At 47.2% G+C, this 27,348-nt stretch overlaps 10 protein-coding genes across 10 annotated transcripts; 7 read left to right on the forward strand and 3 right to left on the reverse strand.

The window, feature by feature from the left end:
* Window positions 1-100: 100 nt before the first annotated feature.
* On the forward strand, window positions 101-3,182 carry F5147DRAFT_689184 (DHS-like NAD/FAD-binding domain-containing protein). Its single transcript, XM_041436950.1, has 19 exons — window positions 101-216; window positions 277-646; window positions 735-794; window positions 865-947; window positions 1,005-1,072; window positions 1,138-1,241; window positions 1,294-1,320; window positions 1,375-1,444; window positions 1,492-1,526; window positions 1,581-1,587; window positions 1,643-1,654; window positions 1,707-1,779; window positions 1,833-1,841; window positions 1,895-2,197; window positions 2,254-2,386; window positions 2,437-2,462; window positions 2,520-2,561; window positions 2,624-2,796; window positions 2,855-3,182. The coding sequence occupies exons 2-19, from the start codon at window positions 301-303 to the stop codon at window positions 3,006-3,008; spliced, it is 1,725 nt and encodes a 574-aa protein (XP_041294181.1). The 5' UTR covers window positions 101-216; window positions 277-300; the 3' UTR covers window positions 3,009-3,182.
* A 111-nt stretch (window positions 3,183-3,293) lies between these two features.
* Window positions 3,294-4,580, reverse strand: F5147DRAFT_752856 (Inositolphosphorylceramide synthase subunit Kei1-domain-containing protein). Its single transcript, XM_041440223.1, has 4 exons — window positions 4,397-4,580; window positions 4,200-4,340; window positions 3,865-4,143; window positions 3,294-3,811 (listed from the first exon to the last, which is right to left on the reverse strand). The coding sequence occupies exons 1-4, from the start codon at window positions 4,496-4,498 to the stop codon at window positions 3,377-3,379; spliced, it is 957 nt and encodes a 318-aa protein (XP_041294182.1). The 5' UTR covers window positions 4,499-4,580; the 3' UTR covers window positions 3,294-3,376.
* A 750-nt stretch (window positions 4,581-5,330) lies between these two features.
* Window positions 5,331-6,936, reverse strand: F5147DRAFT_574717 (histone-fold-containing protein; the record flags this gene model as incomplete). The annotated part of the gene is made up of 4 exons (XM_041431236.1): window positions 5,331-5,501; window positions 5,557-5,703; window positions 6,786-6,844; window positions 6,897-6,936. 4 exons carry the CDS (start codon window positions 6,934-6,936, stop codon window positions 5,331-5,333), a joined length of 417 nt encoding a protein of 138 aa, XP_041294183.1.
* Window positions 6,937-7,138: 202 nt separating this feature from the next.
* F5147DRAFT_610838 (histone-fold-containing protein) lies at window positions 7,139-7,830 on the forward strand. The gene is made up of 4 exons (XM_041432429.1): window positions 7,139-7,228; window positions 7,278-7,335; window positions 7,390-7,499; window positions 7,553-7,830. Exons 1-4 carry the CDS (start codon window positions 7,202-7,204, stop codon window positions 7,667-7,669), a joined length of 312 nt encoding a protein of 103 aa, XP_041294184.1. The 5' UTR covers window positions 7,139-7,201; the 3' UTR covers window positions 7,670-7,830.
* A 1,868-nt stretch (window positions 7,831-9,698) lies between these two features.
* On the forward strand, window positions 9,699-10,646 carry F5147DRAFT_760255 (uncharacterized protein; the record flags this gene model as incomplete). Its single annotated transcript, XM_041440474.1, has 6 exons — window positions 9,699-9,884; window positions 9,989-9,992; window positions 10,050-10,151; window positions 10,269-10,380; window positions 10,410-10,512; window positions 10,554-10,646. The coding sequence occupies 6 exons, from the start codon at window positions 9,699-9,701 to the stop codon at window positions 10,644-10,646; spliced, it is 600 nt and encodes a 199-aa protein (XP_041294185.1).
* Window positions 10,647-10,991: 345 nt separating this feature from the next.
* On the reverse strand, window positions 10,992-11,709 carry F5147DRAFT_651780 (uncharacterized protein; the record flags this gene model as incomplete). The annotated part of the gene is made up of 2 exons (XM_041433553.1): window positions 10,992-11,233; window positions 11,286-11,709. 2 exons carry the CDS (start codon window positions 11,707-11,709, stop codon window positions 10,992-10,994), a joined length of 666 nt encoding a protein of 221 aa, XP_041294186.1.
* A 2,305-nt stretch (window positions 11,710-14,014) lies between these two features.
* Window positions 14,015-16,398, forward strand: F5147DRAFT_651781 (uncharacterized protein; the record flags this gene model as incomplete). The annotated part of the gene is made up of 9 exons (XM_041433554.1): window positions 14,015-14,159; window positions 14,611-14,714; window positions 14,743-14,824; window positions 15,217-15,302; window positions 15,442-15,461; window positions 15,584-15,619; window positions 15,783-15,858; window positions 15,977-16,061; window positions 16,238-16,398. The coding sequence occupies 9 exons, from the start codon at window positions 14,015-14,017 to the stop codon at window positions 16,396-16,398; spliced, it is 795 nt and encodes a 264-aa protein (XP_041294187.1).
* Window positions 16,399-17,872: 1,474 nt separating this feature from the next.
* Window positions 17,873-20,938, forward strand: F5147DRAFT_689225 (Nup85 nucleoporin-domain-containing protein). The gene is made up of 11 exons (XM_041436951.1): window positions 17,873-18,161; window positions 18,219-18,311; window positions 18,361-18,437; window positions 18,491-18,578; window positions 18,627-18,874; window positions 18,920-19,321; window positions 19,370-19,564; window positions 19,614-19,920; window positions 19,975-20,101; window positions 20,152-20,406; window positions 20,457-20,938. Exons 1-11 carry the CDS (start codon window positions 18,018-18,020, stop codon window positions 20,714-20,716), a joined length of 2,196 nt encoding a protein of 731 aa, XP_041294188.1. The 5' UTR covers window positions 17,873-18,017; the 3' UTR covers window positions 20,717-20,938.
* A 661-nt stretch (window positions 20,939-21,599) lies between these two features.
* Window positions 21,600-22,265, forward strand: F5147DRAFT_689226 (uncharacterized protein). Its single transcript, XM_041436952.1, has 4 exons — window positions 21,600-21,661; window positions 21,716-21,831; window positions 21,882-21,964; window positions 22,012-22,265. The coding sequence occupies exons 2-4, from the start codon at window positions 21,763-21,765 to the stop codon at window positions 22,091-22,093; spliced, it is 234 nt and encodes a 77-aa protein (XP_041294189.1). The 5' UTR covers window positions 21,600-21,661; window positions 21,716-21,762; the 3' UTR covers window positions 22,094-22,265.
* A 205-nt stretch (window positions 22,266-22,470) lies between these two features.
* On the forward strand, window positions 22,471-25,148 carry F5147DRAFT_574496 (Rho GTPase activation protein; the record flags this gene model as incomplete). Its single annotated transcript, XM_041431229.1, has 13 exons — window positions 22,471-22,815; window positions 22,878-22,931; window positions 22,984-23,099; window positions 23,149-23,290; window positions 23,338-23,583; window positions 23,633-23,761; window positions 23,814-23,940; window positions 23,996-24,132; window positions 24,183-24,456; window positions 24,514-24,654; window positions 24,705-24,810; window positions 24,871-25,021; window positions 25,083-25,148. The coding sequence occupies 13 exons, from the start codon at window positions 22,471-22,473 to the stop codon at window positions 25,146-25,148; spliced, it is 2,034 nt and encodes a 677-aa protein (XP_041294190.1).
* Between the last annotated feature and the right edge of the window lie 2,200 nt (window positions 25,149-27,348).

Raw genomic sequence — 27,348 nt, forward strand, 5'->3', positions numbered from 1 at the left:
CGGAACTCGGATAACTATAGTCATACAATATCAGAGGGTGTCACGTGTATACTAAATTAATAGTGATCACGTGAAATGGGTGATGATGAATTGCAGTTTCGACCAAGTTGGACAAACGCTTGGCCAGGGCTTGCGCTTGAGCCTTGCAAGTTGCAACCGGCTCGAGAGGCGTTGTAATTTGTGGAAGACCAGATAAGTACACCTCAAAGTATACTCGTTAGCTGAGCTACACCGAATGGAGAGTAAGACCATTACTTAACGGGCTTGCTTTTACAGGTGCACCTCCTTCCTCTTTCACAAATGTGCACATTGAATGGGCAACATAATGTCCCCAACGATCATGAAACTGCCGCAAGAGACAAGGGCAAACCAAAGACATATAGCGCATTATATGCTCTTCAGTTGAGAGCCTTCATAGATGCTGCAGAGGATGTGGACGTGGACCCAGATACAATCGAGGACTTGCTCGAAGGTTTGGAGGATGAAGATGAAGAAGAGGAAGTCCAAGAGAGCGACCTAGATGATGACTTGGACTCAGAAAATCTGGCTCTCCCTGCGCATGAGCGGCACAGTGCTGTAGAGGAGAGTGGCGACCTGGACGATCTCGAAGTGGAAACCGAGGTCATAGAACAATTGAAACGGGAAGGTAGGTATATTCATTTAATGTCGAAGTATGAGAGCGCAGTCCATGGAACTTCTTATCGATGAATGTCATTGAGCTGATGTCACCTTAGCAGATGGAGCATGGTCGAAGGAAGAAATTCGAAAGATGATGCATCACTTGAAAGAACGCGGTAAGCCTACGTTCTCACAAACAAAAAAGGCGTGGGCTCAAATCTCATGCGCTACATCACATTCCTACAGGAATGAGTTCCTTCGTCAGAGAATATGTTATCACTCAAAATATTCCGATAGTGAAACTTCTGTTTGCTTTCGGGATTTCCTTGGTAACTCCGTCATTTGATCTGCATACATACAATGGAACTCGTTGACTTGGACCATAGTGCCCTGAATTGCGGGAAAAGCAACCTCAAACAATGCTATATTTTCTGCGGGTCGCGATGGCTAAAGAGTGGGTAAAAATCCATAGGCCCTCTTGAGCATCGCTTACGATGATTCCAATGTTCCACACACAAGGCTTCATCTCAGGGAAAAACTGGCTCAATATAACACCATTGCCGACGCGGTTTCCCTAATCCAAGCCTCAAAGCGCATGGTTGTGCTCACTGGTGCTGGCATTAGTCTGTCTATTCCCCTTCTCGATCAAGACTGCATCACTGAATCTGTGCGTAGGCGTCTCATGCGGTATTCCAGACTTCAGTACGTGACTCTCCTTTTTGCACTTTGAACGCGGTATCTTCAAGGGTTGTTTAGGGTCGCATAATGGCTTGTATGCGATGCTGAAGGAACGGGGGACCTATGACCTCGATGACCCTCAACAGATGTAAGATGATCAGCTATTCCATGTGCTCCTAATCTGACACCTGTCAGGTTCGATATACACTATTTTAGAGAAAATCCTGCAGGTGAGAGATCTCATCTTCTGTGAGACGTCGTTAACCTGGATTCGCTTTACACAGTATTCTAGTAAGTATCGATGTTCTATAATATCTGACCACATGCTGACATTGTAGCCATCAAGCTCATTTGCGAGGTTGTTGCTCCGACCCCGAGAGACAATACTTCAACTGATGCAAAAATTACAGCCAGATATATCCATCTAACTTTATACCTTCTCCTTGTCATCGATTCATCAAAGCTATAGAAGATAGAGGCAAGGTAGGTGGCATGTTTTTCATAGGGTTAATGAATCTTACGAGGGTTATTAACAGCTTCTCCGGGTAAGTCCTGTTGTTCCCTCTACTTGCTTGAAGTTGACGAAAGTCATCACCAGAACTACACCCAGAACATCGACACACTAGAAACACTCACCGGAATTACTCGCGTATTGCAGTGTCATGGATCATTTGCGACTGCGACGTGCATTCAGTGCAAACGGCATATACCAGGGAACGAAATTGAAAAGGATATCATGGAACACCGTGTCCCGTTCTGCACTGTGTGCATGGAGGCCAAGAAGGAAGCCGAGGAAGTTCGCCAGGCTGCTTTCAGGAAAAAGGCCAAGAAGCGAGGTAGGAAGGAATGGGAGGAGGGGAGTGACGAAGAGGATGAGGCGATACCAGTTGGCGTGATGAAAGTTGGTTTGCTCCTGTTGTTCTGTTTATGCGAGTTATTGATGACATGAGTGCACAGCCGGACATCACTTTCTTTGGAGAGAAGCTCGCGGATGACTTTGATCACGCCCTCGAGGACGATCGAGATAAAGTCGACTTGTTGATCGTCATCGGAACCTCATTAAAAGTCTCACCTGTATCCGAGATTCTCTGTAAGTTGAACATGTATACGATTCTGAGATGAGCACCTGACCTTCGGCAGCGCATCTTCCGCATTCGGTTCCCCAGGTTGGTATTTTATCTTATCAGCGTGCTGTTTGTTCTCTGAGCCAAGAGTTGTTGTAGATTCTGATCAATAAAACTCCTGTCCGACATATTAACCCTGATGTTCGTACACATACCTCCTTTTCGGATATCGATGACACTAACCACCTGTTCGTAACGATCAGATCGTCCTTCTTGGAAATGCAGATGACATTGTTCAACACCTCTGTGAACAACTTGCGTGGGAGTTGCCACCTCCAGTGGGGAAGCGCCTCGACGTTCCGTCACTAGCGAGACCAGCAAAGCGCACCTCAGGTGAGATGATGGGCAAAACCGAGCCCACTCGTGTTGCCAAGAGGTATGTCGTCAAACTATATAGCGATCCTTGTACATTGCTTGATCGAGTCTTGATTTAGCCACGTATGGCTGTTTGAAGGAGCCGAGGGAGGTAAATGGGTACGGGATATCGAGGAAAGGTTCTTGGAAGAAAATGTGGAATCTGAATCGCGTGCAATGCAAGCTCGAGTCCCGAACGAGGGTCCCGAGGCAAAGAAGTCGCGAACAGGCTGACATTGTAACACGCTGTCCTTCGACGTGCTTTGCTTCTGGTAAACGGAGGAGATATGGATGTTGTGGAGCTCACGAACTTTGATGTGCTTAAATTATATAAAACTCCAGGTTTTGGATACTCAGATGTGTACTAGACCATATTATTCACGATCCGGGAAACATTAAACCACCAAAGATTCCAGCGCTAAACACGAAGGCTTGCCAGCGAGAAATAAAATCCTTTAAAGATAGTGTCAATACGTGACTGACACCCTTGTCACTTTGCTCATGGAGAATCAACGTCGAGGACTGCCAGTCATCTTAGGGTAAATATTATGCTCGCTGATAGATTGCCACACGGCACAAAAAATGGTATATTACCCACGAGTCTACGACCCATCGTCTTCAAAGATAACCTCCCTGCTCCCCTCACTTTTCCTTCCGGGTATATTGGTCTTGCCTGACGAGCCCCTGCTCGCCTTCCTCCCGTGTCTTCCTGGGGCGCTCACAAAATCGGGCAGATGCGATATCGAGCCATTGGGAATATGGGAAGATGAGCCATTCGGGGTGTATGAAGCAGAGCCGTTGGGGAAATACGGTGTAGAGCCGTTTGGAAGGTGTGATATAGAGTCATTTGAAGCGTGCGAGGGCGGGTTCTTTCGTATCGAGGGTAGGTAAAAATCGTCCACTTCATCTTCCTCTTCGGTCAGTGCTGCGGTGTAGCCGGCGGGAGTACTCGAATGCGAACGCAAGTGTCGGATGGAGTTGTACGAGCCCTTGCGGAGATGTGTGGCGTACGAGTAGAGTAATAGTGCGAAATATATCTGTGTAGTTTGGGAATTGAGGAAGTGGTGTAGATAAATTGGTGGTCATATACCTTTGCAAGCCAGCTGATAATGATGACGCCCATGGCAGTGCCCTTCTCCTCGTGCCACAAAATATTCGCTTCCAGAGCCCGCTGCTCATCCGACATAGTGTGGTTTACAGCTGGTGCATTATGTCGTATGGCCTCCTGTGCATGTGAATTGGAGATTTGCTGCCCATCATGCGAGGTATAAGTCCACCAGATAATGGAGAAGAATACCGTCCAAATTGTTGAGAAGATGTGGTCGAGGAAGAAGAAGTACGCAAAATAGAGTGTGTGCTGAGGGTTTTCCTGTCAAACAAAGACGATGTCAATTGGTGATTGAGTATTGTGCTAGAGCAACGAACATCTTTGACTGATTTTAGTCCCCAGCTTAGGGCGACGAGACCGAGAACTGAATATATATACAAACTGAGCTGCGCAAAGTTGCTGTTTGCACCGGTTATGACAGCAATCAAGCCGTAAACGCCTGCTACTTTGTTGAGGAGCTGCGAGGTAAGTTATATTCGCGACATTGGTCGAAGGAAAAGACCACGATGCTTACTGCAAACAATAGGACAACAGTGACGCCAGTTTTGAGGTCAGTAACACCAAGAAAAGTGGAGATCGGCCAAAGCCTCCATTCAGGGCGAAGCATGAGTTTCATATGCAAGTCATGTACCACACACGAGTTACAACAAAGGTAGGGAAGAGGTCAGTGTGCTTGTATCGGACTTCGGAAGAGAAGGATAGCTTTGTGACTTAGTCAGCAAGTGCGTTCTCGTGTGAGAATCTCAATATTATACTTCAGATTAACGAATATGAGATTCCTCTACGAACGTTCGCCACACAGTCGCCGCGCAAGTTGAATATTCAGTCACACGCTTAGCATGGATCACAGCCAAGTTACGGTCAGAATGGAACCCAGAGAGCCATCTGCAACAGAAACTTGTCAGGCGAATTCAGTAGGGCCCGATTTAACATGCCTTGACCTCGAAGCTTGAAGCCCTGACGAACGTGGCATTGGAAGGGGGAGGGAGTTTATTGGCCGACGTTTAGCATGGACGAATTGGACAAAGTGGACAACACTGCATGTGTGCTGGCTGGTAACGAGCTTGATTGCACTGATCAAAGAGTTTGCTCCAGTGCCTGAAGCTGCTCATCGCCGGTACTCGCGCGCAATTTGCTTCGCGGGAGCTATTAATGATTGTCTACCTGCTGTCCAGTGGTGCGTGATGATCACGACTTTAGGTGGAGTCAGAACTGCCACTTTATAGATGACATGATATGTTGCCTGAAAGGCTGGCAATTGCACGTCTGGAAAACATACACAATTCGAGTCGGGTCACACAAGAGCAAGAAGATAGGTCTAATTTCTGCTGCTCATTATAGGAAATAATACAAACTTTAAGCCAAACTCTCAAATACGAAGTTAAGAACAAACAGATATAGCAAACCGTGCTGCAGGAAAGAGGATTGATGGGTGTTTAATAAAACTTCTACGAACGTTCGCCGCGCAGCCGCCTAGCAAGAGCAAGGTCCTTCGGTTGAATAGTCACACGTTTGGCATGGATAGCAGCCAAGTTGGTGTCCTCAAACAGCGATACAAGGTACGCCTCAGCCGCTTCTTGCAAGGCCATTACGGCCGATGATTGGAACCGGAGGTCGGTCTGTGACATGAATGTCAAATGAATTCAATGTGATTCCATTATCGTAAATCCTGACCTTAAAGTCTTGTGCAATTTCGCGGACAAGGCGTTGGAAGGGAAGTTTGCGGATGAGCAGCTCCGTCGACTTTTGGTAGCGGCGAATTTCGCGAAGGGCTACCGTGCCAGGACGGAAACGATGTGGCTTCTTGACACCTCCGGTTGCCTGAGGGAAGGTTAAATGGGTTTGGAAAGAAATGTACAACATACCGCGTGTGCACGCATGGGAGCCTTTTGTCCCGATTTCACTGCGAGCTGCTTTCGAGGAGCCTTACCTGGTTGTGAATGAGCATAGGTGGCAGTGAACCGGAAAGGTTACGGCGACTTACCGCCTGTGCTTTTGCGGGCAGTTTGCTTGGTGCGGGCCATTGATAGGAGAAGTAGAGTGTTGATCAAGAGTTTAGATCTCGCTTGGTTGGGGCACAATGTCTTTGAAGTGAGACTGCTTTATAGGATCGCGTCGCGTGGTCACGTGTGGAGTCTTGTTCAAGGGTCCACGGAGTCTCATTGTGTCTCGTGTGGATGTCTTTTATCTTCATGACTGTATCTTCCATTGTCCGAAAAAAATGTGGACTTCTCCACCAATCCCTTTCAGATGAATGTACTTCGGTACATAGTTTAAGCATCTAAGTTGATATACTTGTTCAGGTTCAACACACCAGCGTGACCTTGTCGGACTCTATCTTCAGATGAGACGCATTAAATATCAGATCTTCAAAGGCCAACGTTGCTAGTCACGCTGAAAATAAGCACACATGGGGATGCCAAAGGTAAAATATATAGAAATACAATAAGGTACACCACAAATACGAATAACAAGATGTCAGGTCTATGAACGCTCCCCACGTAACCGCCGTGCAAGAGCAAGATCTTTGGGTTGAATAGTAACACGCTTTGCGTGGATAGCAGCCAAGTTGGTGTCCTCGAACAATGAGACGAGGTATGCTTCAGCAGCTTCTTGAAGAGCCATCACAGCCGATGATTGGAAGCGCAGGTCAGTCTGGCCAAAACGATCAGACACGAATGCAGTTAAAATATACGACATAACTAACCTTGAAATCCTGTGCGATTTCACGAACAAGTCGTTGGAATGGGAGCTTGCGGATGAGCAGCTCTGTTGATTTCTGGTACCGACGGATCTCACGAAGAGCGACGGTACCGGGACGGAAACGATGGGGCTTCTTGACACCACCAGTGCTCTGAACACTATTGTGAGAAGACTCCAAATGCTTAAAAGATTGTACACACTGCTTGTGCAGTCTTGCGGGCAGCAGACTTGGCGGCCAATTGCTTACGAGGGGCTTTGCCTGGTAGCTAATGAGCTCGAGTCCTATGTTGTAGACCCAAAGTGTGACTTACCACCAGTAGACTTGCGAGCGGTTTGCTTAGTGCGAGCCATTGTTTAATGAGAAAGGATAATTGCACAAAGAATCGGATATGTGGATGTTGGTATGGGAAAGGGCATATGCCTCTGCCGTGGCATATATACAGACGCGTCGCGTCACATCACGTGTTCCAATCAACATTCCAGATGTAGTAATTCAACACAGCCACGCGCCTCGGTATATAACAGTTCGCAATTGATTGTGCTACTCCTGTATCTTCCGCGTCACAGCACCAGTAAACTCACACACTTCACAACACTTTACTTTCAACTCAATACAATGTCTGGCCGTGGAAAGGGTGGCAAGGTGAGCCCCAGAGTCAGTTTTTTTTGTTCCGGTCTGACATATCTTGAAGGGTCTCGGAAAGGGCGGTGCCAAGCGTCATCGCAAGATTCTTCGTGACAACATTCAGGGTGAGTCATTTGGCAATTATTGGTCTTGTCTTTTTGTTTAACCGGTGTACCTAGGTATAACAAAGCCTGCTATCCGTCGTCTTGCCCGTCGTGGCGGTGTCAAGCGTATCTCTGGTCTTATCTATGAGGAGACCCGTGGTGTCCTTAAGATCTTCCTTGAAAACGTGCGTGCATGTGCTCGTTGAATTCAAGTATTCATACTGATGGTTTCTTGTAGGTCATCCGTGATTCGGTAACATACACTGAGCACGCAAAGCGGAAAACTGTCACGGCCCTTGATGTTGTTTACGCTCTGAAGCGCTCAGGGCGGACTCTGTACGGTTTCGGGGCATAGATGCTTGAGGACTTCATCGCAGCTTGTTGTATTGTATATGTATCATTATAATCATTTCCTTATCTTATGGATCCGAGATGGAAGACGTTTGAAACTTAGTGGAATGCAGCGCACTTCAAACATCGTTTCCAACCACGTAAGCCTTTTGATATAGTACTTGCAACATACGGAGTTATGCCACTTCGGTTTTTGACGCAATGCTTCCATGAAATACCCAGTCACTTGGCAAATTGGTAAACTGGTCGTACGATGGTGTTTGAACTCCACCTGTCATGCATGCCCGCACATCTCCTAGGCTCAACGGGCAAAGTCCCTGGGATCAGAGTTACCTGACTTCAATGCAGATCTGCCCGACGTTGGGGACGATACGGAGAACGAGGGGGATTATTGGACTTCTGCGTCAGAGGACTCACCTAGCCGTTCCCTTGCAAGACAGGAGGTGGATGATGTAGAACCGCGAGTATTGCGGTTCAACCCTTGGTCGCCTGGGCAGCCTTTCGGCGCACATTTGCTAGTGCGGCGGAGAATACAAGAGGGTCACGTCAGATTGTGATATCATTGCGCAGCTCAAAAATGTGGCTTCTGTTCGAGACGATAGAAATACTGTATATGCATCTAAGTGATTTTTATGGATACTTTGTGTGTATCATACTATACAATGAAGTACTCGCCTTCGGTCGGCTGCCGGCCCTCATTAACATTAATCATTCTGTGTTCATGGAGTTACTAAGGCGTAGGTGTCATTCATTAATGTAAGTATTTACAGTAGCAAGTCAGGAAATACAATATTCACAGTCTTGTTCTTCATTCGCCTCTGAAAATAAGCACAACGTGTCTCTTCGCGTTCTTACTCTCGATAACGCTCCTTCATCGTCAATAATAGGACCAATAGTGGTCCGTGCATCCAATAGATAGATTCCGTCTTCCGCAGACGCGATATTCGCACCATACGTGCATCAGTGAACCGGTGAAGAAAGTAGAAGGCCATATATCACAATATATAGTACACAATCGCACACATCAGCATAATTCTGCCATCGATCGTTACATTATCATGTTTGACCTTATAGAGGAAAGAAGCGTTCTTCATTTTCTTATATCTGCTTCCGATGTCAAAGCTACTCAGGAAAAACCTCCTTCTTAAATTGGATGAAATGCGATCCAACTTGCACAAATCTGCAAGAATTTGATGATTTGGCAATCTGTCCAATTATTTTAATTCCTTTCAAATTTTCGTAATTAGGATCTCAATTCACGACAATACTAGCACGGTATTTTCGGGCAGCTTTTTCAATTCCATTAAATTTTGAATCTGACAGAACATCTATATATCTATCATTCAAATCTACCATACCCTTGATATATCAAGGAACGAGTCTCAGTAGGTTCAGATGATGAGAGCAAGCGAGAGATATGTCGTTGTTGTCATTGCGTCGTTGTATTGTCGTCGCGTCGTTGTTGTGTCATCGTCGCATCGTCGTGGTTGTGTCGTATCATCGTCGTGTTGTCGTTGTGTCATCATCGTTGTGTCGTCGTCGCATCGTCGTCGTCGCGTCGTGTCACCGTTGTATCGTCGTCGTCGTGTCGTCGTCGTCGTGTTATCGTCGTCGTCGTCGTCGTCATGTCATCGTCGTCGTTGTATCGTCATCGTCGTGTCATCGTCGTGTCGTCGTTGTATCGTCCGTCGTCGTCATCGCACCATCATCATCGGCCAAAAGCAGCAAGTGAGAGTAGCGATGAGTGAGAGCGAGTGAGAGCAATGTTAATGAGCAAGGGAAAGCAGCGAGGGAAGAAAAGTTGAACTTTTGTGAGCGCACCGTCACGTGAACAAACATATACAAATGTTGGACTTGGTAGATATTTCCAGCAGACTACTCATTGGCTGCAGAGGCGGAATGTCCCAGCATTGTCATAAATCATTAATGCTAAGCTGGATTTATAAGCATACATGGGTATGTATGACATTGTATGTGCACCTCAAATTGCTCGCAATATACAAGCTAATATCTGGCGGTAGCAGAATTAAATCATGTTATACTTCCCACGGCTACAATATCAAGGACTCATCAATTCACTGATGGTTGATTCGAACATCTCCCAGTTCTGGAGTCGCGATGAAAGCGTCATAACGCCAGTAATTCTTTTTGTCAATCTGATATCTGCTTCCGTTCTTGAGCTTGAAGACCAACAACACCAAGCAGAGGTCGCCATAGTGGTGAGCAAGGAAGAGCAACAATGCAAAAAAACGGATAGAGCCGAAAAAGAGACGACACAGCATGACGTCATGGACAACATGCGGTTATGCCGCGTACATTGTAGAATAGTACGTGCCTTCAACGTTCAACAAATGGTCCGTATTTTAATATTCTGTATTTTGCAGCCACATCAGGGAATACCAACATGGAAGATATCCAGATTCCAGATAGCGGAGGGGAACACTTGTTCGGGATAGACCTAGTCACATCCGCATTTGCTAACATAAGTCTGTCCTATGTATGAGTTGTAAGAATCAAGTTAGGGTATACCGTAAGTTTTAAGCGGCAGTGTGCAGGAAGTTAGTGGGAGAGGACGAGGAAGAAGGCCTTCCGATCATGAATAGCCGGGAGGACAAATATGTCGTGCGGCGGGGAGAATGTTGAGAAACTGAGTGAGATGGGTGTGCGTAAAGCTGCGGCCGATTCTGCCGAGATAGTGGACACGTATTGTACCTCGTCAGTGACAAATTGAAGAGGATGTCTAGCTCACAGTACGATAGTATGCAGCGTGATCTGCTGCGCGAGGATGGAGATGAGGCAGAGGACGTCTCTAATTGGTCCACCAATAATTCAGTCTTCGCTCTAACAGTAAGACAACACAATATGGTAACTACACCTGTCACCAACAGGCTATGGCATACTATCAGATGGATACAAACCATAATTTAGAGGGTCATGGAGTAGTGCCACGTAGCGCGTACATTCGAAGGGTGCGGGGTTAAGGGGATATCTATTTCGAGCTTATTGGCGAGTGGACAATATATCGTATTGATGATGGTAGCTGCGCGTCGAACCATTGACGAAACATATCTTCCCATACGAATTCGCCACCCTTCACATAACATGAGGCGATAAAGGTAAGGAGAAATAGATCGAACTCCAAGACAAAATGGTGCGGCGGAGGGGTTCTTGTTCGGGTTTCCATTGCCAACTCTAAGCAGTCGCGTTTAATCTTCTGGCAACCAACAGCATCCCCTGTGAGCCGGCAATGCAGTGGTCTGTCCTTGTTCAGGAGCTTTCCGTCCTCATACTGAAGACAGACCAAGATGAGGACCCAGATGAATGATTCAGCAATGTGCGGGTACGAGGGCTTCCGCTTTGTCCTCGATGGTGTTCTTTGTGAGAAGGTCCATCGCCATGAATGGTATCATTCCTGTGCGCTCGTGGCTGCCGGACCCATTTTCAGGCGATGACAAGTCGCAGTCGTTGAAGGCGCCCATCACTAAATCGCTCGGGGTCCGGTAAACCATGAGATTACTCGGGTTAACGTCATACTGACGAACGCCGCTAATCCAGAGGATACGATGGTCTGTTTTCGTGGTCAATAGACAATGATGAGCGCAATAAGGGAGGACACCTACAGATTATCACCATCCACCATACGCGATTAAACTCTTTCTTGCTCAGATTCGTGATCGGCTGAAATTTCCAAGATACGTGGATGTTCAAGATGCGTTTGCATCGTACAGGGTCGTCAATCTCTAGCCTTCTTCTGAGTTTTGCTGTGCATGTCTCTTCAACTTGATGGAGCCATATCATCTCTGGGACGTGACTATCCACCTGTGGCTTGTGCTGTGCAATCTCATGCACCGCATTGAGCATACCAGGGTCACTCTGGCACGAGCCACCTGGCCCATGGAGCTTGGTGGCCGCTTCGTTGGGGTTATGATGAAGACACCTCGATGACAGACACGATAACATTTCACTTTTCATTGGTAAAACGGTATTCGCACTTCCGCACAGCCCGAGATGAGCCCTATGCTTGTCGGACTCCGGATCAGCCATCCTGAGGGTACCACTCGACGTGGATGGTGGGGGATGATTCAAGCATAGACTCGAATGTCTGGTTATAAAGGCACTGTGGCGGGTCGTGCATTCGTCGCATAAGGCTAGAAAGCGGTGAATGTCCTGAACGAGGTTGATACCCGAACACGGAACGTGTAAGCACTGCCGATCAAAATGAGTACCAGGCGTAATGATGCCTTCTGGCAGCCTGCATTCGCGACACACTCACACACCTGATATTAACGACAGCAGCCATAATGCATCAGGAAGAGAACCGTTAAGGAAGTAAGTGATTGATATTGCGTCTTCTCATCCAGCGTGACGGTTGTATATATCAATCGCGTTGTGTCAATGCTTTCGGCGAGGCTCATATTACGTTTGACCCTGAACCAAACGTCAATACATTTGATTGTAGACGAGCTTGTGGCGCAGTCATACCAGTTGGCAAATTAGAACGGCCCAGTAAGATACGTCATCGTGGAAAACGCGTTGGTTATAACACAACTGTTGCGCAGCAAAATATTCCGAAAATAGCGATGCCAAGGGCTGCCTCGCCTTGCTACCTATGCCTAGAGACATAGTACACACAGCAGTAAAAGCTGGGCATGGTGCACATAAAGTTCGGTGCATACGTGACGTTAAGCGGCTAGTGCTTCGGTTAGTATGGATTTCCTTGAGGAGTGAAAGCGTAAAGGGGTGAGTGTATGCACGTTGGCACAAGGCTTTAATTTGGGTGGCCTTGCGCCTGAAAACGTAACTATGGAGTTGGTGCTTGGTTCGCGCTATCGATTGTGAAGACCACTGCTTGGCTTGGGAAGGGGACACGTCGCCGAGCCGTGTTACAGCCTCTTGCGGTAACGCAGGACAAAAATGCTTCGGGCGCTCAGCTCTTTTCAGATGGCACGCTAGGTGGCTTGTACGGTGAGTTGCACTTCAGCCTAGATACAGCACAATCCAGGACCTTACTGGTGTTCGTCGATGGCGCTGCCGTATGTCGTGATGGAGGGTATGCAGGGCAAAGTGATTCGCTCTCCCCTTCTTCGTTCGCAGCTCCAGTCAATTTTTGACTCCACATTCTAGCCCAGCATTGTCATAAGCTTTGAGCGTCGTCAGTCCTAGTACGTCACCGAGTGATATTGGTGAGTCAGCGAGTGACTAGAGGGTTCTAGGTCTACACAGGGCGCAATTTAGCTTGTGCAAGCCAGTACTTTATTCTCGATGAGGGAACTGGTTTGTCATGCCTGTCATCAACATCAATCCGCTCCACGGATGAATTGGGGAAGGAGCGAAACAACAGAAAGCGAACTACGATGATACTCGTGCTCCAACCATCTGCTCTTCAAACGACCCATGTGCATCACATGTCCGTGTGCCACACCATGCTGCGCTGGTAATCTGGACGCTACTACAGCGCTGCCATACAATATATAAGAGATAAATGTGGGCTTACCAATCAGACCGAAAAAAAATCCATGATGCTCCCAAATTACTCCTTCAATTCGCTAGCGTGCAATCTCTGGAGACGCGGCTGCTGACGACGAATCCTACAAATAGGAAATCCATGATTTTCCTAAGAACGCCGGCTCCCCATCCCGAATAACCTCTACGAATGACCATTTACTCAAAGAACCCGGACTAAATATTGATCCAGGATCCTCGACCGAGCTGAAGAAAGGGTCACGAGTGGAAAATTAGAGGATTGGATCTTTGACTCGAGACATGATGGTAAGAGAAAGGTCGTACTGTCCAACGTTGCGTACAATGCCCTAATGGGCATAGATTGGAGTCGAAAACAACAAAAAGAGAAAAGTCGACTGACAAAGAACATGCGTTGGGCCTGGCTAACCGGAACAGACTGGGGGTCCGCGACAAAAATCCACTGGTCACAGGTCCTAGGTCCCTGAACTATGTCCTTGATAGCGGTGACAGGAAACTTGGTTCGTATGCATGAATGTGATGTTGGTGGGAGCGTCAGGGTACATAGATGATTAAAAGAATGTTGTGGCATGTTAGCCAGTGGGCCGTTCTTTTTTTTTTCACGCACCTAGACTTTGGCGTCGTGTCCGAATGTGGTTCACATGTGCTGTAAAACAATGGATCGCCATTAAAGGTCTCTAAACAAACTTCCGCCAAGTTGGGGATACGCATCTGGTAGAAGAATGTCCAGCATCTTGCAGCGGGTCGCGGAGATAGAAATTCACAGAATCGGAGTGAGTTAATCTTCTCCAGTGAAATGGGAGTTCCTGACTGGTGGAGCTCAATTTCAGCGGGTCATGAATGTGAAGTTCACTTCACCAAGTCCACCATGTATGATGCATCGCGATGTCTTTCCAGCACGTTCCTCGATCCAATACCCGAGTACTCTCGAGACCGTACGTTACTGGCCAACGCGGGCGCCGAAAGTGGCGGCACAGAGGGCAGCTCATCAAAGATAAAACCGGATAACGCTGGTGAGCTGAACGAAACTTCACTGGAGTTGCCGTCTCTGTGGCGCTGATTTGCCCTGATATCGAGAGGAGGAAGACCAAACCCGATTTGCATGCTACCCCAAGGAACCAGGCAGCCTATATGCTACGTTGCAAGGGGAAACGACACGCGTCATGAATGTGAGATAACAATCATATATAGCAGTAAAGTCACGGTACTGCATGGTATGAAATTCGGTTTCGCAGGAGACGCTGTTACTTTCCATTACTGCAGGTTGGAAAGTTCGTCTCCGATGCTTTGATGTATCGAGTAGTGTCAGAGGTATCGGAGGATTTAATACTTGATGTCATTTGACTCCAATGAAGTCACTTTGGCTGGATATATGTTTTAGATGACAACGACAATGTGGAACATGTAACTATTGACCTACCGGGAGTCCAAACACAGCCGCAAAACTTACTATCCCACTTTTAGGACCATCGGCTGGACTCATTGGGAATGCAACATTCCAATCTTTTGATGCCTCACGTGCCTTGCGGTGTCGGTATGGCCAGTCTTGTTACGACCCGCACCCAATAGTGAGACGACATGATTCGTCTCAACTAGCGGAACGGAACCGCCCTTTCCCCAGCAACCTCGACTTCTGTGACCTGTAATCCTCAGGACGATGAGCGTTGTACATTCGAAGGTAAGAGCTTGCCATTGCGTACATGATGTACCGATTCCTTAAGTGCGGAGCGTGCCTTTTCTCTGCCATCGGCGCACCGGAGTGACATGAGCGGTGATGTTCAAGGAATCGGTACCCTGGTTGGAGTGCCTTCTATGCCAGCTGCATCTCAGGACGAATGTAGACGATGAGGCGTGTAGATGGCGTACTGGTGTGTTCCTATTCTCGGATGACTGGATATAATCCTTCGGTACCGCAGAAACTTCAAAGCCAATCAGATTCTGCTCACCAATCTGGGGGCCGCATCAGACAAACTAGGATGACCTGCTCCCCATTCCCTAAACACCGTACCAAATCGTATTGAGTGCAACTCGTCGTCCTGTGAAATAAGTATGACTGGCTTGACATTGAAGGCGAGATAGACAATTGGATCAACACATTCCAAACGCAAGCGGTGGCCAGTGCGGTGATGTGCCTAACGTTCCACGTGCCAACACAGGTATGTTTCGTGTAAGCGAGTAGCGGCAGCCCTTGTGATATTTCTTCATCCTCTGCGGCAAGGTCGTATTATGACCTTTTTTTTTCTGGATCAGGAGATTTTTTCCTGGTCGTGAAGTCATGTCAGTGGGTCGTGCAAGATATGGACCGGTCGAATGTGGTACGTGGACGTTGCTTCAGGCTAAAATTATTTTTCGTCGCGAAGGGAATCAGACATGCCAAATAACCTATGAAAGGGATATTTGTCCAATAATCGCTACTGAATTATGTGTACTACCATAGGACGATGGCATGCCCAGGACTCGAGGCACAGCACAGGTGATCAGTGGAAACAAGGGGAATGTCACCTGATTTTTGCGCCAATGGCTCCACCTCGGAGATCAAAACGCTCATTCACGCCACTGAACTGCAAGCTCGGACCTCAACACGCTGACGACTTAGCCCTGTCAACTCACGATCTATATGTTTTATGGACCGTTAGTTCCGCTCCTGATGGCTGGTGCCTCTGTTGTGAAAAAATCAAGAACAGAAAAGTATGGTTGAGAAATGGCGCTCTAGTAAGTCTAGAACTTAAGAGCTGCGGCCACTAAAACAATCCCCTCAGCTTCTCTCTTAAACCGTCCATGGTCCCTAAATATTGTATGGAGAAAAACATCGATTCACAAAAAACCACAGATACGATTGGATATTCAACGAGAGCCTCATGAGCATTTCAAGCTGATCACGGAGTCTACGATCAGGCTGGATGTCATACAAACCGGTTCGTAGCTTGCCTATCTGCGATCACCGTGGAACTGCTAAAATGGAATGCCCGAAAACGAAGGCAAGAATATGCCTCGATGTTCTGATCTGTCGAGAAGCTTCGATAGATAGCATTGGGTCTTCAATCAGCCATCTACATGAGGTGGCCACAGGGCCACTCTCACGGATGTACAGGGTGCCATCACTTTGCCAAAACCTTGGCCCTCCTGAGCTGGAGGGCTGAAACTGGGTCAATCGAGATTGAAGGAAAGATGAAGCCCTTTGCCCAATGTGGTAACATCGACCATCGGTGCTATCGCACAGGTTTCTCAAACTTTGGGTATCACGGCACGTAACTCGCTAATTACGTCCTGAGATATATGGCGTTGTACCGCGGCCTTTCTGTAAACGGGGAGCAACACCAGGTTAAACTGCCGTGAATGCGTCAGTCTCAGTAGCGGTCTTGAAAGCTACTGTGCCCCGTCCACGAAAGGTACTCTCATCTCTTTCAAAAAAAGGAATTAGACAACCATACTCACCTTGAATTTTCTTTCCTTGGCCTTATCTTTTTATCCTAAGGTTTCGAGAACCAGGATGTGTCAGGTTACCGCTGAACCAACACCACGGAAAAATTCCGAGCTCGGATTAAGGTGGCCGTAGATGCTCGCGGAAATGAGCACGACATCAAGGGTGTGGGTATACCTTCGAATAAACGCCGATTGAAAAGGCCCAAGCTGCATTAGGTCGTCGTAACGCGCCCTCCTGCAAAACGCTTTAGCTTGATGTGCCTAATAAAATGTCGATGTCATGCAGGCTGCGGCCAGTGCCATATCAATTTAACGCATGCTAGTACTGGGGGGATGATGTATGCTGATCTAGTGCATTGCGCTCAGGCATAAGCTGTAAGTTTATCGAGGGGAGGTCGAGACCGTCATTGAATGACGAAACTGTTGGGTATTCGTAATAAGACGCTGCCTGAAATTTTTAGCAGTTAATTAATGAGCTGAGTTTATGCTAACAATATTATATTACATATGTCAGTGAACCTTAAGTTTAAGCTTCCGCTTTAGGGGCCTCTCCTATTACTACTTTCCGTAGGCTGGTAATATAATAAATATTATTTTTGTGGGAGACAAGTCTCGCATTTGCAATTCAACATATTTTGTACCCCTCTTATAAACCTTAATCTATTTTCGTGCTTTAGATTTTCTAGAATTGTTTTACTTTTACATAAGCGACCTTCCTTTCATTTTTAGCTAGCACGCTCTGACGTAATCTCTTTCGCGGTGCAGCTGCAAAAAAGCCTGCAAACCTTTTATCCGTCTTCTCGTTCCTGCCACTAGCCTTGCAAGTGCTGCTACCAGCGCTTCTCCGTCACCTATAGTGTGCATCGTATTATTCACAAGACGATGAGTTTATTCCGACTATAAGAATCTATTGAATCAACTTACGGTTAAATTAAAAATACAGTCAATTTCCCATGATTCTGAAAAGGCTGAAATACTGATTATTTTACCTATGCAAAGCCATCCACATAGGATCAAAATTAAAGGAATAAATCATTTTTGGAAGCCTGTGATCAGCAGTCTGCGAGATCAGCGCCACGCCTGATCAATGCATTGATGCATCAACCCTTCCTTCGACACTCTTTTGTTTCTTAAGTTTAGAGTGCCGAATGCAGCACGCGCTGTCAATTGTGTTTCCATTTTCTGCGGTAGATATTTGCCTATTAGCCCCACCTAGCTGATATTTGTGTTTATTTGACCTAATGTTTATATGATAATATTAGTTGTCCTAATCCGAATGAGGGAGCTCATGTAATCAATATCATCGAAGTCCAACCAACTGAGACCAACCACCCTCGAACTTCCAAGTCACTAGATCGTCCCGGACTCGCTCCATATTCACACGTAATAGTGCAGAAGAGCAGGGAACTCTTATATACTTATTTGCAAGTGTCACTCGTCAAAATCCGATGAGCTCCATCGATCACCACCTGAACCTCTTTCCTCCTCTTATTCAAGTTGGACACGCCGAACAGTTCATCCAGTCGGGAAGGACACTTTTATCTACTCAGTCACCTTTGAACCAGTCGTACGCTGTATTTCCATCTGCCCGAGTAGGTTTCACGCCGTCAAATTGCTGCAATGAAATACCAATTCATAATTTGTGTTAGAAAGATGCCCCGAGCATAAAAGCCAGCGGTGTGGAAGAGCAGCCCATATTCTTCGCGAGCAGTGAAACTTCGCCATCATCTGAAAGACGATTGGTGTGTCCGTACAGTCTATACTATATCGCACACGTTCATGTTTGGATAGTTCATCGGAGATACGTCCATAATATTTGCTGCGCTACAAAACTTGACCAACACGGCTCAAAGCCGAGGACAAGAATGGTACTAGGATTAATGACTTATTTGTCATATACACTAATCCCATGCCACATTAGGTTACACAGTCAAGAAACTCATGATGTGATCAGAAAGCTAACCCTGGATTATGTCAATTTCACCAGAGAGTGCTGGATACACACCTCGGTGAGTATTTGCATGTTGTCTCACCATGAGGTATTGATCGGAAGATAGCAAACGTCTGTTCAGTCTCAGGGCGCCTCCCAATTTTCCGGTGATCATTATCGCAGCTTATACACGTGTCTCGCCCTATTTGCTGTTTTATACGTACCCGAGTACGGGTACGAAGACGCACCAGTAGGTGACGATTTAATGGAGTGGTTGAATGTCCACTTCATTGAACCTTCCACGGAGGAGGGCGATCACCTATCGGGTCTAGATCGCCCTTGGGAAGACGAGACATTCTGGCCGTATCTTGTCAGGTAGGATCCTATTTTCATGATACTCAACAAGCTAACATCGTACAGGGTGACTTTGAGGGGTCTTTCCAAAGCCGCAGCCTTCTTCCTCGCAACACTATCAACTCACCCCTCCGACAACCTTCGCCGGCTCGCTCAACGGTTGTCCCCATTGATTCAATCTCAGCCTCACCTTCAGTCTTTTGAGGCGGAGCGTGATTTTGCATATGCTTCTCACCGATGGAAGGATAAGGTGAAAGCTCTGCGAATTGAACTAGACAGTGTCTCTGAATCTGATCGGCATGATGGGATCGAGAATTGGTGGGATCGGTTGAGTGACATCGTTGGTATACTAGAAGGACGTAACGAAGTCATTCGTCGGGTCTGCGAAGATCTTGGCGCAGACTGGAGAGAAATTTCTGTCTCGTGGGGCGTATTTGCTGATGCAAGGCTACGAAGACAGGATTTACCGTATGTTACTCTCTTTCAAGACCAAGTTTATGCTGACATCCTTAAAAGTGAGGTCGCCTCTCAGGTCCTTGATGATATGCCCCAAGATCCGACGAATTTGGAGGATATGGTACATGCAGCGCTGTTCAGCGGTGACCCTGCCAAAGCATTGTCCCATGCGGCCCAACTCGACCCCTGGCTTGCTGCGCATATGGCAGATTTAATGCAAGCATTATCTTTAATCGAAAAAGATGCAAATGAGGAGTATGTTAAGGTCTTTTATTGGGGATAACAGTGCTTATACCTTCTGCAGCTCAGGTCTCAATGTCAGAGATTTTTATGTGCTCGGTTATGCACAGTATCTTCACGCTGATCCTGCGCTTTGGAGAATTACTGTGGCATACATGTTTTCTTGTGGAGAAACTGGCGTCAGAAGTGCCGATGAAGTGTTAATGCACGTTCCGCTCAAGTTGCGCTCCGTCGGATCAATTACCCATGGCCAAGGGGAGCAAAACGGCGCGGATAACTTAAAGTCTGGAGATCTTGCGGGTGTGGTAAAAGACATCAATGCGACGTGCTATGAATATCAGCGCGAGGAAGTTCGACGAACTATTTGTCGCGTATGCATCATCTCTAATTTACACCAACTATGTTTCACCGTGTTTTTCACACAGATAGCCGCTCAGACCTTTGTACAAGAAAAGGAATACGGACTCGCACTTTCGTATTCTTCTTCGGCGGAGGATTGGCCTGGACTAGGTCGCGTGGTTGATCGCGTTTTACAAGAGTATATCAATGCAGGTATGAATAACTTCAATCTTCTTGCTTGGTGTTAAACGAAATACCATCAGGGCCGGCACAATTCATCCGTTACGTGGCTGGCATTGCACCGTCACTCCAGGCACTTCGAATGCAGTCCGGTGCACAGGGCATATTCGTCCACCGCTTGATGTTTGCGGTTCGTTACGCTGAATTTCATCAGCGCCTGGGTAATCAGGATCTGCAAGATGCTGCTTGGGATCTTGTATCAATGTTCCAAGACGGGCTTTCTCCAAAATCGTGGTGGGCAGTTCTACTGTGCGATTCCCAGCAACTTTTGCAACATGGTACGGAAAGAGTCCATATACGCGTGTCGGGTGCCTAATTATTTTGCTAGACGCCACATTACTCTTTCCGTACGCAGGCGCGTGCGTTCTGCTACAGCATTTGGAAGAAGTAATTGCGAGAACTGATCAAGGATCCGGCGATGAGCATCTCCGTGTTTTGGTCGCAAAGCTCGGTTCTGGTGGGACAACTGAGGCACTCCATGCACTCCAAGGTGTACGGCTGTCACTGGCGAAGTATTTTGCCAGATGCACAATGATTGGCACTGGGGGAAAACAAATCTTGGAGCGCAAGTTTGTCGCTGCGGTGTGACACACCTGATTTTTGCGTCTTTGCAGTTATTGTTATTCATTGACATTATGAGTTAGTACCACTTTAATGCAACTTCAAAAAAGCCCATGTGCTGGCAGGCGAACTTCCGTACCGCCGGCTAACTGTGCTCGATGCGAGTATGTTTTTCGGTATACCTAGGCAAAACTTGAGCTCCACCTTTTACTTTTCGCCCAACTGGAATTTACTCGATTTTTTCCTCCCTCTTATATCCAAAGTGCGTAAAATTCGTCCCATTACCACGGAACATTCAATTTCGGTGCCGAATAAACTATCGTAGAAGAGCGCTAGAACCTTCGTGGGATCCCATTTAGCCTGCCTGAGGCTATTGAGGTTTCATTCAGAGTTCCTGTTGGCTCCTGTTGGACATTGTATGTCTTCAACGAGGATGCCTAATTGTCGATTATAGCATGCGAAGCCTTGAAGATCTTGTCTCGGCCCGTACCTATCAATTTCCAGGCGGTTGACACGACGAATAATACCACTCAGTAATATGAAAGCGGCATGGCTAACCCACTTGAGCGCTTCTCAATCAATATTGTGAGCCTCCCTATTCCGTTCAATATAACCTGGATCGGGCCTTATCGACAGCGCGCATGCCGCTAGTGAGTATCTCCGGGGTCGTGCTCTTCCTACCGCTCACCCACTGATCGCCAAAGTAGCGAATACAGCCTCAATGCAAGTGGTGGTTATATCGCCCCTTATCGTGACCGATGATCCGCTCCGCTGCGGAAGACGATCTCGTCGGTAGATTGCGTCTGTTTTCTGGAGAAAGCCACGACCCGGGGCTCTGGGGGTGGCAATAGCCGAACCCAAAGCAGCTGAGTGGAGCTAAGTTGCGATCGCGAACTAGATTACATTGACTCGTGGATCCAAGAGCACAGCTGATGAAACTCAATTAATACATTCGCCGGTTTTTGCGGTCAGGTGAGTTTAGGTCAATTTGGTGATGTATAGATCCCAAAGTAACTTATAACCCAGCCCTCAATGTCAATCAGTAAATTATTCGACTGCGAATCTCTCCTTGGATGTGCTACAAAATCATTCAGTACGCAGAGTATAGCTGCAGTCATCAAACGGTCACTAGACAACAAGTGGTATGTGTTGACTACAATGCATATTCCGTCGACGACTAATCATTGTGCAGGTCGATTGTCGCAAAAGAGACTGTCGTTTCAGTCCATCGCATCAGACGGGCATGCACAGTTGTGAATCTACTTGCTCCCAAACGTTAGCATCTTGCTTGACAACTCTGACTACGAACTCACGACCACCAGAATGCTTCCTGATCAAGGATTGATTATGGAACAATTCAGTGCCCCCTGCCCACGTTGTGGGGGGATCATGAATGGCCACTAAAGAACAATTTTTATATCTACAATTTCCTACCTTTCGTTTGACGTTCGGGTGTCTGGTTTCGTGGTACTGCACACGGTATTCTCCTGGGTCACCAAGTCATGCAATCATCCTTACCCAAGCTATGCGAAACTTGTATATATCGAAGAGGCATAAGATATAGTTTATTCAACACGATGAAATAGTTTTGTACGTTGTTATTGAACCCTGGTTCAGGGGAAGTTAGCACTGCACCAACACTCTCCGAACGACACATGCCTGTTCTGGAAAAGTTACATAATCCACGATAGTTATTCCACACATTCGAGGACTTTGCTCACGGAATTCTGACAATTGCTTGCCATCTTCCCGAGCCTGTACAACCCGCGCTGAATGTGGCCATGGCCGACGAAGGCTACTCCTCAACTGCTTGGGAATCAACTGATAATCCCGATCCTAACGCTAGCCAGACTCCCTACTATGGCCTATTCCAGCCCAATAGCCCGTCTCTCATTCACGAATCTGCCACTGCTCCTGCCTTGTCGTCTTTACCAGTCAAACCGTCATCACCTCCTCCCAGGTCAAGCTCGGATTCGCTGGGTCGATCATCCAGCTCGAGATGGCGAGATAGCGTGCCGGTGACGATTGAACGCAAGGATACGTTATCCGTGATCCCGAGCGACGCTATCAGTCTTGTGGAGACCAACTTTGATGAGAATGTATTAAGAGTATTGTGCGAGCTGGACGTAAGCTCTTAAAACTTGGTGATATCTGCCATGTTCATTGACATGTCTTGGCACCGCCCCAGTGTGGTGTACCTTTGCTACTGGATCGCATTAAACAAAGTATGGTCTCGTGTCGCGTGAGTATTTGTCGAGTTTCGAGAAAGGCATTACATGAAGTTCCCTTGGCAGGAAGCTTCAGTTTTCTTCAAGAAAAGAGCGGTTTTGGAGGATGAGTATGGGAAGAGCTTGCAGAAGCTCGCGCGAACTACGTCCGAAGTCTACTCTATGAACGATGGGAAGGCTGGGTAAATATGGACCGAGTACTATTCGCGTATCACTAATCACAATTCATAGGTCTTTTGTGGGTGCTTGGCAGTCATCCATGAAAATCCATGAAGTTATGGCAGAGAACAGGATTCGTTTTGCCCAGCGGCTGAATGAGATGAGCGATGAGCTGGCCTCGCTCGCAAAGGAAGTGGACAAGAACAGAAAACAGGTACTTCGCATCGTTCCACTTGAAGGTCATTGTTTGACGTTGCCTAGACTAAGGAGCTGGCTAGTCGCTACGAACGTGCTCTTCAAGAATCAGAGTTGAACATGGAAAAGTCCAAAAATCGATTGGAAGTCTCATCAGAGGAACTTGAGCGAGTCTTGCTTCAGAAGGAGGGGGAATCCCTGAAGGACGGTGGTTTACAGGCCAAGAACCAAGGAGGAGTCGCAGGTAAACGAGCACTTGGGAAAGCAGTAGCTAAAGGTGGGCTTCTGCTCAAAGGGAAGAATCCTGGAAACGTTGGCATTTGTTATGCTGTTCACGACAGTCCCTCACTCGCCATTTCAGATACAAAGACAAGAAGACGACATCCGCACCCGTGTCTCGAATGCATCTGACTTATACCGCAAGGCACTTACTGATACCCAAGCAATGAGACAAGAGTACTTCAATTTCCAGCTCCCTCGGATACTGCGTGTTGAGTAAAATCAAACTGTGACGTCGTGATGGGGCTGATGTGATCTTATAGGCTCTCAAAGAATGTGCCGACGAAATAGACCTCGGGACGCAATATCATTTGACGAGATATGCATTTTTATTCGAGAGCATAGTTCTAAGCGACGGATCAACTCTTGTTCCGGTAGCACCAGAAGATGGTAAGATCTCATTAGTCACAAATTAATGCTAAACGCTTCATCACACATCAAATAGGCATCGGCCTGAAATCTACGATCGAGTCTATTGATAATCGAGCAGACTTCAAGATCTACATGCAGAACTATGCATATGCACGTGGTGGAGCCGCTCCCCGTGGTCCGCGACGTGAAGGTCCAGCAGAAGAAGGTTTTGTACGTCATTCACATTTTCTCTTTGGAATTTTCATCAATGCGACTATCAGCTACCTCCGCTGCCGACCCACGGGGGTGGCGCATATTCTGTTCATACAAATGCTCCGGTTGGGAGTAGTCACAACTCCCAAATACCTGATAAGGGCCGGCCAACATTCGGCGTAGATCTTGCAGAGCAGATGGCCAGAGACAATGTTGAACTTCCAGCGATCCTCGAAAAGTGCTGTACTGCTATTGAAAAGCATGGCCTTCAATCCCAAGGCATCTATCGAATCAGTGGCATGGCGCGGAAAGTCGCTTCACTGAAAGAGCGCTTAGACAAAGGTTCATATCTATCGGCTCTGTTCGACCCTGGAGTCTTACGGCTATCTATTTCCGCAGATATAGACTCCGTCAACTTGGATTCGGAAGAGTGGATATCTGACATCAACAATGTGACTAGCGTCCTCAAGATGTGGTTCAGAGAGCTTCCAGATCCGCTACTAACATCAACCCTGCATCAGGGCTTCGTGGAAGCCGCTAGTAAGTCCTATATGCTATGCAAATATGGCAACTTCTCACAGAAGTTCCAGAAATCGAGAACGATCGCCTGCGGCACATACGTTTACACGAGCGAGTTAACGACTTACCGGACCCGAACTATGCTACACTCAAATATTTTTTGGGGCACCTGCACAAGTGTGTCCACCCTTGTCGTCATGTATCTCCACTGATAAATCAATTGGCCCCGTGCTACAGGATCGCGGAGTACGAGGCAGATAATTCCATGTCCATCCAAAATCTTGCCATCGTTTTCGGACAGACTCTCTTTGGTCAAATGATACCCGGTAACGGGAGTTTTTCGGGTCATGGAAACGGGGGCATGGCGGATGCTCCTTTTCAGAACAAGGTGATTATCAAGTCTTGATAACTCTTGGATCTGCTTTGTTATGTTGATTTATACCTTACAGGCGATCGAAACAATTTTAGACCACTACTCCGACATCTTCGTTGATGAAGCTGAAGTGGGTGCTTAGGCTCTGCCCCTCTTCGGGCAGGCAACTTGCTGTGGATTCTCCCTTCCCTCTCGCGATACCCGTTTACTGCCGCAGGCCAGGGTCATCTACTCCTGGGTTGGCTGTGGCTTTGGTCTTGGAACAGATTTCTAGTCACTCGTTTGATATAATCGTTGGGTTGTGATTCTATTTATCCATGCGTACTAGTTCGGACCATGATGATATGTATGTACCCAGCCTTCAAGTACTGTGTATGACTTATAATTAGCTTGAGAGATCAGTGGATCAGATTGAATGGCATGACATTGATGTTGTACACTTTTGCATCTCGTAAACGATCAGAGGGTGCTTGCTTACTGGAGTGAGTTGAGCTGCGGGTCAAACGTCAGCGAAGGTTGATTCACCATCCCTCCCTATTCACATCTCACTACCCATGCAGATAGTCCAAGACAACTTTCTCGCATTCCAACGCGTCCAAGCAAACGTCGCCTCCGAATCCGTCATAGATTCAAGTTGAAGTCTCCGATTCAAAGCAACGATTCCATCACTGATTATGACAATGCAATCTGAGCATGTCCCATGTCGTAGATCTTCGCCATTAACACGACCGCTCGCAATGCATGCATAGCGAGAGACTTGTCTACCGATGAACAACTTCTCACGAGACATCGACGCCAATATCCACAGCCACAAGTTGTATGTCGACCGCTCAATCATTTGTTATGGGATGCAGACACCACTGTGACCATGTGCTGTGGTAAACATCATGATGAGGGATTAGGATAGTAGTGATGGTTGAAAACATGCAACAATGACCGCGCATTGATGTGATGGGGTCGTCAGTCTTCCATATGCCATCGGGATACTTACAATAGAACAGTTGCTTACATGTCATTTTGGCAAAAGCCCCAACCCCACTTTGTCCTCTCCCTGACCCAACATCTCCATCCTTGCCCTGCAGAACAGTTTCCTCGATCGCCACCTCAGTAATTGGCTCTCTGCACTCCTCCGAATGTTCGCGAACAGAACCATGAGTAACACTATTGTCATGGTAGTATTCTGGATGTCACCCTACTTAAGCACATAGTTTCCATGCGTTCGTACATCGTGTAGATCTTGTGTAGATGCGCTTCCGAACGACGTCGACTCGTTTCCCACTTTCTGGAACAAGCTGGACCTCGTTTCTTGTTTACGTGTCTGCCCTGCCGTCTGTAGCAGTTTGTTTCCTTTTAGGCTAGAGCTGCTGGGTCGATAATCCACTTCGAGGCGGCGAGGGATCGTGTCGGTGATGATTTAACGCACGGGTATGCCATCCACGATCCCGCACGGCGTTATCAATCTCATGGAGATGCTGAGAATGTACTAGTGATACTATGCGAGGTGAGATACGATGGAACCTTGTAAGGCCTTCATTGCAGAACTGGGTGGCGGTACGAGAAACGAGAAGTGGGACCTTTCAGCCGCAATGTGCCATTTGAAGCGCATGCACGTTAGAAGTTGACCAGAGGGATATGGTACCGTGGATGAAATACATCCTGGTTTCAGATATTCAACAGGATGCACACTACGGCGCTTCAACGCACTGCACGTCTAGTACGGAAGCACATGAGAGGTGAGTGCGCCGGTGACACAGCATAAATCTATACGCACCCCTGCAGCTTAGAGAGAGACGCCCACAAAGTCGACCTCGACGCCATCGACCTCCAGTAAACTGATGAAGTTCTTTTCCAAGCACCACGAATCTGCAAGAGTTTTAAAGGACTCGAAGAATGCGTCAGGACAATCGCAATTTTCCTGGACAGAAGACGAATGGTCACAGCCTTGAACGATGAGACCTTTAGGCTGTGGGACTTGGAGACAGATGAAGGAGCTCGAGCATGCGCGGTGGGGTGTCAACATTGGCGGTATCAATGAATAGCAAGTGGATGATGTTGACCGAGAGCTCGCGCGGAGGCCGCAAACTGGAGACCAATTTGAACCCAGCAAAGTCCATTCTGTCTAGTTGGATCTGCTCGCTGGAGTTCTCTCCCGATAGAACTATGACTGGCCACTGTTAACATGACTTCATGACGAAGTTATGGTGGAGTGGGGTACCCCTCCAGCGGGGGGTGGCACAGGCGGGTGTTTGCCACCATTTGCGTAGCTTAGTCAGTAGGGGTAGAGCCTTCGGGCGTTGTCGTAGGTAGCACAATCATTAGGTTGAGGCCACACCAGCCTCCGT

The sequence above is a fragment of the Suillus discolor genome (genome assembly GCF_016758755.1).
Source record: "Suillus discolor strain FC423 chromosome Unknown F5147scaffold_20, whole genome shotgun sequence".
NCBI classification, from domain to species: Eukaryota; Fungi; Basidiomycota; class Agaricomycetes; order Boletales; family Suillaceae; genus Suillus; species Suillus discolor.

What these genes read in the sequence shown, in the direction of transcription:
- F5147DRAFT_610838 (XM_041432429.1), top strand. Translation starts at nt 7,202, where the DNA reads ATGTCTGGCCGTGGAAAGGGTGGCAAG. An exon ending in TCTTCGTGACAACATTCAGG is followed by an intron (nt 7,336 to 7,389) that starts GTGAGTCATTTG and finishes CGGTGTACCTAG; the next exon opens with GTATAACAAAGCCTGCTATC. An exon ending in TTAAGATCTTCCTTGAAAAC is followed by an intron (nt 7,500 to 7,552) that starts GTGCGTGCATGT and finishes GGTTTCTTGTAG; the next exon opens with GTCATCCGTGATTCGGTAAC.
- F5147DRAFT_689225 (XM_041436951.1), top strand. Translation starts at nt 18,018, where the DNA reads ATGAGCTCCATCGATCACCACCTGAACCTCTTTCCTCCTCTTATTCAA. An exon ending in CTACGAAGACAGGATTTACC is followed by an intron (nt 19,322 to 19,369) that starts GTATGTTACTCT and finishes CATCCTTAAAAG; the next exon opens with TGAGGTCGCCTCTCAGGTCC. An exon ending in ACAAGAGTATATCAATGCAG is followed by an intron (nt 20,102 to 20,151) that starts GTATGAATAACT and finishes AAATACCATCAG; the next exon opens with GGCCGGCACAATTCATCCGT.
- F5147DRAFT_752856 (XM_041440223.1), bottom strand. Translation starts at nt 4,498, where the DNA reads ATGAAACTCATGCTTCGCCCTGAATGGAGGCTTTGGCCGATCTCCACT. An exon ending in CTGTTGTCCTATTGTTTGCA is followed by an intron (nt 4,341 to 4,396) that starts GTAAGCATCGTG and finishes CTTACCTCGCAG; the next exon opens with CTCCTCAACAAAGTAGCAGG. An exon ending in GACTAAAATCAGTCAAAGAT is followed by an intron (nt 4,144 to 4,199) that starts GTTCGTTGCTCT and finishes TTTGTTTGACAG; the next exon opens with GAAAACCCTCAGCACACACT.
- F5147DRAFT_689226 (XM_041436952.1), top strand. Translation starts at nt 21,763, where the DNA reads ATGTGCTACAAAATCATTCAGTACGCAGAGTATAGCTGCAGTCATCAA. An exon ending in CGGTCACTAGACAACAAGTG is followed by an intron (nt 21,832 to 21,881) that starts GTATGTGTTGAC and finishes ATCATTGTGCAG; the next exon opens with GTCGATTGTCGCAAAAGAGA. An exon ending in GAATCTACTTGCTCCCAAAC is followed by an intron (nt 21,965 to 22,011) that starts GTTAGCATCTTG and finishes CACGACCACCAG; the next exon opens with AATGCTTCCTGATCAAGGAT.
- F5147DRAFT_689184 (XM_041436950.1), top strand. Translation starts at nt 301, where the DNA reads ATGTGCACATTGAATGGGCAACATAATGTCCCCAACGATCATGAAACT. An exon ending in TTGCTTTCGGGATTTCCTTG is followed by an intron (nt 948 to 1,004) that starts GTAACTCCGTCA and finishes CTTGGACCATAG; the next exon opens with TGCCCTGAATTGCGGGAAAA. An exon ending in ACCTGTATCCGAGATTCTCT is followed by an intron (nt 2,387 to 2,436) that starts GTAAGTTGAACA and finishes GACCTTCGGCAG; the next exon opens with CGCATCTTCCGCATTCGGTT.